This window comes from Odocoileus virginianus, chromosome 24, assembly GCF_023699985.2.
Source record: "Odocoileus virginianus isolate 20LAN1187 ecotype Illinois chromosome 24, Ovbor_1.2, whole genome shotgun sequence".
NCBI lineage: Eukaryota > Metazoa > Chordata > Mammalia > Artiodactyla > Cervidae > Odocoileus > Odocoileus virginianus.
The window spans coordinates 24872129-24880155 of record NC_069697.1 but is presented as its reverse complement, the minus strand read 5'-3'; the positions used below and the strand labels follow the sequence as shown (position 1 = coordinate 24880155).

The following is an 8027-nucleotide window of genomic DNA, read 5'->3' as shown; positions in this document are numbered from 1 at the left end:
TCTGCTCCTCAACAGGGTTTGCTACACAGATACAAGTCAAATGGGGTATTTGAGACCAAGGCATCAATGAGTTTTTCAGCAAAAATAGTCTCTCCGGGAACAGCCTGGAGGAGGCCAGACTCTCCTCCACATGGCCCCCCAACCCAGCTTCTGATCCCAGAGAGAGGCCTCCTGACAACCTCTCTCCCCACCTCACAAGGGCTGCACACAGCATAGCGGGTTGGCAGAGCCAACTGAAGCTTTATTCTGAAAAAAGATACTCGAATTGGATTTATTCTGAAAAAGACGCTTACGTTGGCTTTTAGTTGGGGTCATGGGCAAAAGGGGCAGCCTCAGGCAGTCGACTCCCCCCAGGTGTGGGCGGAGGACAGGGGCGAAACCTCAGGTCTCCCACGCACATGCTCCCGCGCACAGCTCTATCTGCAGGAGCCAGTGAGCGGGGGAAGGCTGGGAGGGACCGCAGGAGCCTTTCACTTGGACAGGACATCAGAGGACTCAGACACCAGCTTCCCATCGCGGGTCTCAATCTTCTTCACAACCACAGCCTTGGAACTGGTGCGGCTGAAGGAGCTGGGGCCCCCGCCAGAGCCCAGGCTCAGGCTGTAGTTGAAGCCAGGGGTCCCGTAGGACGAGGTCAGTCCACCTGGTCGGGAAGAGACAGCCATGTGAATATGCGAGGCTATGCTCACATCAGGTGCTATTCCCCTTATCTCCCTGACACTCCAGAAGTGGTCCCCGGGGGCCCTGGTTCACTTCTCCAAGATGATTGGGCGAAAACCAGGAGCAGGGTGGGACAAGGCTTTGCTATTAGCTATATGACCTTGGAGAGATGTTAGAGACTTGGGTTCGAGTCCTGGGTCAGGAAAATCCCCTGGAGGAGGGCATAGCAACCCACTGCAGTATTCTTGCCTGGAGAATCCCATGGACAGAGAAGCCTGGTGGGCTACAGTCCATAGGGTCGCAAAGACACAGACACGACTGAGTGACCGAGTACACATGCATGCATGCATGTGACCTTGGACAGGACATTTAACTGGGCCCCAGCTTCCTCAGCTGTACCAGAGGGAACCATATAGGAACTGCCCTCCTGCCCTGGCCCCCAAGACAAGGACACTCACCTGCGTAGCCACTGGTGGTCTTGGTGTGGATACTCATGTTCTGCAGCCCAGACTCCAGCCTGTACCCAGAGGACACATGGAATATCAGGACCAACCCTTGGCCCTGAGGACCCAGGTCCCATCTCCTGAACTCCAGAGATGGTAAACCAGGGGTGGTCAGAGAACCCCCATACTTACCGGCTCTCCTCGCCCTCCAGCAGCTTCCTGTAGGTGGCAATTTCCACGTCCAGGGCCAGCTTGACATTCATGAGCTCCTGGTACTCGCGCAGCTGCCGTGCCATGTCCTGCTTGGCGTTCCTCAGAGCGGCCTCCAGCTCAGCCAGCTTGGCCTGAGCATCCTTAACAGCCATCTCACCACGCTGCTCAGCATCAGCGATGGCAGCCTCCAGGGAAGCCCTCTGTGGGGGGAGCAGACAGGTAGGCAGGTAAAGCAGAGTCTGGTTGCTTCCTCTCCTTCTCCCCCTGCACCCACTCTCCCTTTCCCCTCCTTTAGGGACCCCCTCTCCATGACCTGGACTAACCAACTCCACCCGCCTTATTCCAGGAAAATGTTAGAGGGGACTTTCCTCATGGTCCAGTGGTTAAAAATCTGCCTTGCAATGCAGGGGATCGATACCTGATCAGGGAACTAAGATCCTACATGTCAGCTACCTACTCTCAGCCCACAAGACACAGAGAGTGCACGTGCCACAACTAAGACTCAAAGCAGAATAAATAAAATTTCTTTTAAAAAAAAGGAAGAAAATGTTACCGGTGGGTGAGATTCAGGAAGCGAAATGGGGGAATATGAGCAGCTTCCAGATCCCTCCTGCACACACTTCTCACCTGGGATGCTGTACAATATTATCCCCACTCCCAACAGGACTAGATCTCTGCTTTCTAAACCCCTTAAGGCATCTGATACATAAGCACCCTGATTTATAAGACAGATAAATCAAGCTTGGGGAACCCATCCTGGACCTCCAACCTACCTGCCCAGCCCTCTGTGACCCCTGTTTTGACCCCTCAGCCTCCCAGAACAGTCTGGACTGTAGCTACCCCTCCAACTCCCAGGATCCTTTCCCCAACCCCCAGACACCTCACTCCTTTCTGTACTATCTCCTCCCACCCAGAGGTGTCCCAGGACCCTCTCCCATCCCCAGCCCAGCCCATACCTGGCCTTTGAGGCCCTCGATCTCTGCCTGGAGACGGCTGATGTTCCGGTTCATCTCAGAAATCTCCGTCTTCGTGCGACGGAGGTCATCCCCGTGCTTCCCAGCCAGTGTCTGCAGCTCCTCATACTGCAGAGGTGAGACGAGGAGTGAGGTTGAGAGGGGACTCCTGGTCCCTCCGAGGAGAGAGTACCCTCAGCCAAGTCACAGAGCCCAGGTCATCTCACGCCCACCGGGCTCCGTACCTCTGAGCCTGGAACATCCCATCCTTGTCCCCCGGCACGACTCGGCAGCCTCGCTCCCAGCAGGCAGAGTTTGAAATCTCGCTTTTCCCCCAAGGAAGGACTAGCACCCAGCACTACCCTAAAGGGGAGCAGCAGCTTGTGACCCTGCTCCTTACCTTGATTTGGTACATGGTCTCGGCCTCAGCCCGGCTGCGGTTAGCGATCTCCTCATACTGGGCCTTGACCTCAGCGATGATGCCGTCTAGGTCCAGGTTGCGGTTGTTGTCCATGGACAGGACCACGGACGTGTCAGAAATCTGAGACTGCATCTCACGGATCTCCTGTGGCAGGAAGGGGAGGAGGTGAGGCCCTGGCCTTGTACACAAGGAGTCCCCTTCTGTAGAAGGGTCTTCCACAGAGGACAAGACAGTTAGGGCGGGAGAGAAGGCAAAGTTCCTAAAGAGGGAAGATGGGTCAAAGACCTGGAACTTGGAGGGAAGTAAAGATGAAATGAGGCCAGGAGAAAAGGAAATCCGGCTTTGGGTGAGAGACCAGAGGGGCAGAGCCCTTCCACACTCTCAGCTACCAGTATGGTGCCCCCCAGAGGGCTCCCATCCGGCCCAAAGGATCTATCTAAACCCTTGGAACAGAGCAGGTCTGAGATAGCCGGATCACCACTTTGCATTATGTATGATGACCTTGGACAGTCTCTTTTAGTTCTCTGAGCCCATTTTCTCATCTGTGAAATGGGGTAATAAACCCCCCCTCATGCAGGGAGACAGAACATAAAGGACATCCATGCCAGGTTACTATTGGCAGTTGGAATTATTCTGGGTTGGGCCCTTGTCTGTTGGTGCACTGGCGGGGCTGGAAGGAGCCTCTGACGGGGCCAGGGAACTCCAGTCTCCAGCAACTAAGAACATACCTCTTCATACAGTTGCCTGTAGAAGTTGATCTCATCAGTCAGCCCTTCCAGGCGGGACTCCAGCTCTACCTTGTTCATGTAAGCTTCATCCACATCCTACGGGGTGGAGAAAGGGGAGCCCAAGCTGAGTGCCCACTCCTGACTCCAAGCCGGGGACACCCAGTGGCCTATACTTAGAACTTTCTAATTGCCTTCCCACCTCAATGATCCAGTCCTGTCTCTACCCCACCACACGTGTATTCCCAGCCCTTTTACCTCAGCTTCCTGCACATTCCACCTCCTCTCGCCTCTTCTCCCGCTCCCCCTCGTCCTGGAAGTCTTCTATAGCTGGACCTCCAGTTCTACTGCTCCATTTTCTTAACAATGTCATGTCTTAACCCAACAGCCATGAGTGAAGTCGCTCAGTCGTGTCCGACTCTTTGCGACCCCATGGACTGTAGCCTACCAGGCTTCTCCATCCATGGGATTCTCCAGGCAAGAACACTGGAGTGGGTTGCCATTTCCTTCTCCAGGGGATCTTCCCGACACAGGGATCAAACCCGGGTCTCCTGCATTGCAGGCAGATGCTTTAACCTCTGAGCCACCCATAGTTCTGTCCAAATGCACCTAACTCTATCCTTCTATGTTCAGTACCTAGGAGGCACCCAAATGTTGTCCCATTACTTAGAAACATTAAAGAACAGAAAGCCTCCAGCCTGAGTCTCTAAGCACCAGCCTTCTGTGTCTGGTGGGGGGAGGGGTGCTTCCTCACCTTCTTGATGATGACAAATTCATTCTCCATGTCTGTGCGCTTTTGGATTTCTTCCTCATACCTAATAAGGCAGAGACATAGAATCAGAGGATGAAAGGGAAAGGTGAGGTTGCCATGAGTCTTTTGAAGGGGGCAAGAATATCTAGAAAATTCAATTAATGGAAATGTAAAAAGATATGAGATGGTTGTTGGTCTGGTCATTCTGCCCCAACCAGCTACTGTCTCCCCAGTCTTACCCCACACCATCCCCAGTCAGTGAGGAAGTCTAGAGCAGGCAGTGTCTCTCCAAATCCACAAATATATATTGGATTAGGCGTATGAAGAGAGCTAGTAACAGTGACTGACATGAGACCTTTGACAGAACTTTCTGGAACATGCAGGAAATCAGGGATAGGGAAGAAATGGGGCCAGGGCTGTTAATATACAACAGAGGCCTGTTGGCTACCTCTGTCTCCCATCTTAGATTTACTATGTAAACTCTAGAAGATAATTTGTTGTCCAAATCAAGACAGTTCTGCGATTGAAGAGGGAGGGGAAGTGCTATTAACAATGGACACTGTCCTGGAGTCACCCTAATTATATAGGACTGCACTGCCCAAAAAGCAGAGGGCCTTGGGTCTGAAACCTCTGGTCCCAAGGGGGGCCAGGCAGGGTGCGATGATTTCAGTTGGGGAGGACGGAGGCTCACTTGGTCTTGAAGTCCTCCACCAGCCCCTGCATGTTGCCAAGCTCCACTTCCAGCTTCAGCTTCTCCTGGGCCAGAGTTTCCAGCTGCCTACGAAGGTTGTTGATGTAGCTCTCAAACATGTTGTCTATGTTGCTCCGGGCAGTTTTCTGCTGCTGCAGGAGGTTCCATTTGGTCTCCAGAACCTTGTTCTGCTGCTCCAGGTGCCGCACCTATATGATGGGGCAGAAAAGTCCACAGTCACATCAGGCCAGGGCTCAAAGTCTGGCACACAGCAAGCACTGTTTTCCCTTAATCCACTCCCCAAGCAGTTGGATCTCCAGAACTCCATTAGTGCTGAGCTGCAGGGAGATAAGGGGGTACATGGTTGGAAGTAGATATCTAGGAATTATGTTGAAGTTATACTTTCAGGAAAAAAATAGGTACTATTGACTGAGATTGTATATTACACATCAGTAAAAGTAGCCAAGTTTTGATTAACACTTTTGATGATTTAAAGAAATATAGATGGTTCCTATCAAACAATCATGATTATTCTTTGGAGTGGCTTTGAAAGACTCATAGATTACAGGGAAACTTCAGTCCTACAGTCTGGAAAGCACTGGCCAGAAGACCTAGGTTTTAGCCTAATGCTGCTACTGATCTTGAGTTGCTTCCCCTCTCTGAGCCCAGGTCTCCTCAACCCTGCAATGGCCTAGAAGATCTCAGGCAAACCCTATCCAAACCCCATCTCTGTGCCGAAGGCACTTTTAGCAGGATAAGAGCAAGCAACTAGGTAAATCTGTCTGCAAACTGAAGACCCTCCTCCCCACAGCCCTCTCTTTAAGTTCTCCAACATCCAACCCCACCCTACTCCAGCCTAAATCCACCGTCCTGTTTTCCTGTCCAAAACACAAAGGTCCTAGGTTTCTTGGGTTCGAGGAATCCAGATTTTAGGATGAAATTAAGCCATGTTGGAAGAGAAATTTTTTTAATGAAAGAATAATAAACTGGTTCCAAGAAGATGAATGCTTTTTTTTTTAAATTAACCCAAAGTTGGAACTACTTTTAAATTAGGAGGACTTGGAAGAGAAGTTTGTCTTAAGGGTTTGGTTCAGATCCAGCAAATCCATCTCTGTAAATCCCTTTCTTCCCCAGCTCATTCTGTCCCAAAATTATAAAAAAATAAGTAATTATAACATTTACCCTTATTAGACTGCCTAATGTAGGCCACGCACTGCTAAGCTCTTACATACATTATATGCTTGAATAGGCAAAACCTCTTGGATTTAGGGGATTAGGGAGCCCATTTTGTAGATGAGGAAATCAGATTTAGCAGTTAGTCTATCAAAGGGAAGGGTAGAGCACTGGGGACCTTGGGCCTCTGCTTAACTACTCACTGGGAAGACCCCAGAGCTAGAAAAAGGCAGTCAAGAAGTCAAGCCAAGGGTCCTTAAGGCCAAGGAACCAGCAAGCCCTGCCCAAAAACAGGGGCGGACCGGTTTCCCAGGGGACTCCAATTCTTAAAGGCACCAATCTGCCCCAGGATTTCCCTCCTTCCGTTCCCACAATGCCTCCCAGGAGCCCGTCAGCAGAAAGGAACCCGTCCTCCAGCGCTGGGGGCCCTGGGGCCTTAAGGGAGCAACAACCCCTTCCAACCCCAGGCTGCAAAACCCGGCCTGGCGCCTTCCCTGGCAAAGTGGAGCCAGCTCATTGGGGCGGAGCGGAGGAGGGAAGAGTGAGCTGTGGAGGGGAGAGGGCGTAGGCGGATAGGCGCCTTATCTGAAACCATAAATCCTGGGGTTTAAAAGGACGTGAAACGCGGGTAGGGTGTCCCACGCCCTCAGACTTTGAATCCTGCATGGGCTTTCCTGAAGCCAGTCCCTGGCGTCCCACCCCACCCCACTCCTACCCAACTCCACCCCGACACACCCCCCCCACCCCCACCCCCGAAACCCCAGGTGCTAAGTGCTCCCCAGGAGACTAGGAGCGGGTCTCCAGCAAGCAGCCTCTGCCCCTCACCCCTCCGTGGGGGCGGGTCTCTGCCCCGCCCGGCCCCGCCCACAAGGTCAGCTCCCGGGGCCCTGGCCAAGTTATGACTCATCTTGATGCCCCCAACTCTCAGATCCCTGGGACGCCAAAGGCCTGGATCAATATTTGCCTGCTTGAATCAAGACTGCTGCTTCCTTCTCCTAGAATCCTATCAAATTCCTTTTTTTTTTTAATTTTTTTTAAGCACAGGAGCACTCCTGGAAAATAGGGAGAAGGGTTATCCTGAGAGAGGAATTCCTCTCCCACCCCAAACTAAACGCCTGGAACACTTCGAGGCTGAGAGCTTTACAGACTTGGGGTGAGATGGGCGAGTGAGGCAGGGGGCCCCCAAGATTTAGAGTCAGAAGCCTCTAAGATCCCTCCCTATCCCTTCCCCTGCCCAAACCTAAGTGCGCAGAGGGGCCAAGTCACTGGTTGGAAGGCAGAATGTTGCCAGAGTGGGTGGGGCCCAGCAGGACACCAGTGAGGGGCTGGAGATGTGCCCATGAAGGGTGGGGTGACCAAGAGAAAGGGCTGGGATCCTGGTCCAGCCCCAGGCACTGCCAGTCACGCAGAGGGGAACCCTCACCTTGTCGATGAAGGAGGCAAATTTGTTGTTGAGGGTCTTGATCTGCTCCTTCTCCTGGGTGCGGACGGCCTGGATGTTGGGGTCCACCTCCAGCTTGAGGGGGCTCAGCAGACTCTGGTTCACGGTGACAGCTGTGATGCCCCCCAAACCTGGGGCCCCACCGTAGCTCCCAGCCATACCCATGCCGGTGCCCAGGCCGCCCCGAAAGCTGCTGCCGCTGCCCACTCGGGAAAAGGCCGAGGAGCTGATGCGGGAGCCGGGCCCACTGGTGTAGGAGCGGCTGCTGAAGGACCTGGGGGCGGAGGTAGACACCTTGTAGGACTTCTGGGTCACCCTGATGGACATGATGGAGGCTGGAGAGGAGGCGAGGAGGCCGAAGCTGAGAAGAGTCGAGGAGTTGAGAAGCTGCTTCTCGGTGGGGTACAGCGCCCCGATGGCCTTTTATAAAACAGAGCCCAGCCCATGAGGAGGGGATTGGCCTTGTAGCTGAGTGGCTAGGCCCTGAGGGGGGCAGGGCCTAACCTGACACCTGCCACCTACAGGCCGGACTCAGGTGGGGGCAGCAGAGAGCTGC

General features: G+C 53.2%; 1 protein-coding gene across 1 annotated transcript; it reads right to left on the bottom strand.

Annotated features, from left to right (window-relative positions):
* Positions 1–220: 220 nt before the first annotated feature.
* KRT8 (keratin 8) lies at positions 221–7887 on the bottom strand. Its single transcript, XM_020895022.2, has 9 exons — positions 7454–7887; positions 4858–5066; positions 4170–4230; positions 3419–3514; positions 2670–2834; positions 2273–2398; positions 1296–1516; positions 1119–1177; positions 221–643 (listed from the first exon to the last, which is right to left on the bottom strand). Exons 1-9 carry the CDS (start codon positions 7796–7798, stop codon positions 471–473), a joined length of 1455 nt encoding a protein of 484 aa, XP_020750681.1. The 5' UTR covers positions 7799–7887; the 3' UTR covers positions 221–470.
* Between the last annotated feature and the right edge of the window lie 140 nt (positions 7888–8027).

What these genes read in the sequence shown, in the direction of transcription:
- KRT8 (XM_020895022.2), bottom strand. Translation starts at nt 7,798, where the DNA reads ATGTCCATCAGGGTGACCCAGAAGTCCTACAAGGTGTCTACCTCCGCC. An exon ending in TCGAGGGCCTCAAAGGCCAG is followed by an intron (nt 1,517 to 2,272) that starts GTATGGGCTGGG and finishes CTCCCCCCACAG; the next exon opens with AGGGCTTCCCTGGAGGCTGC. An exon ending in GACCACCAGTGGCTACGCAG is followed by an intron (nt 644 to 1,118) that starts GTGAGTGTCCTT and finishes CTTCCCGACCAG; the next exon opens with GTGGACTGACCTCGTCCTAC.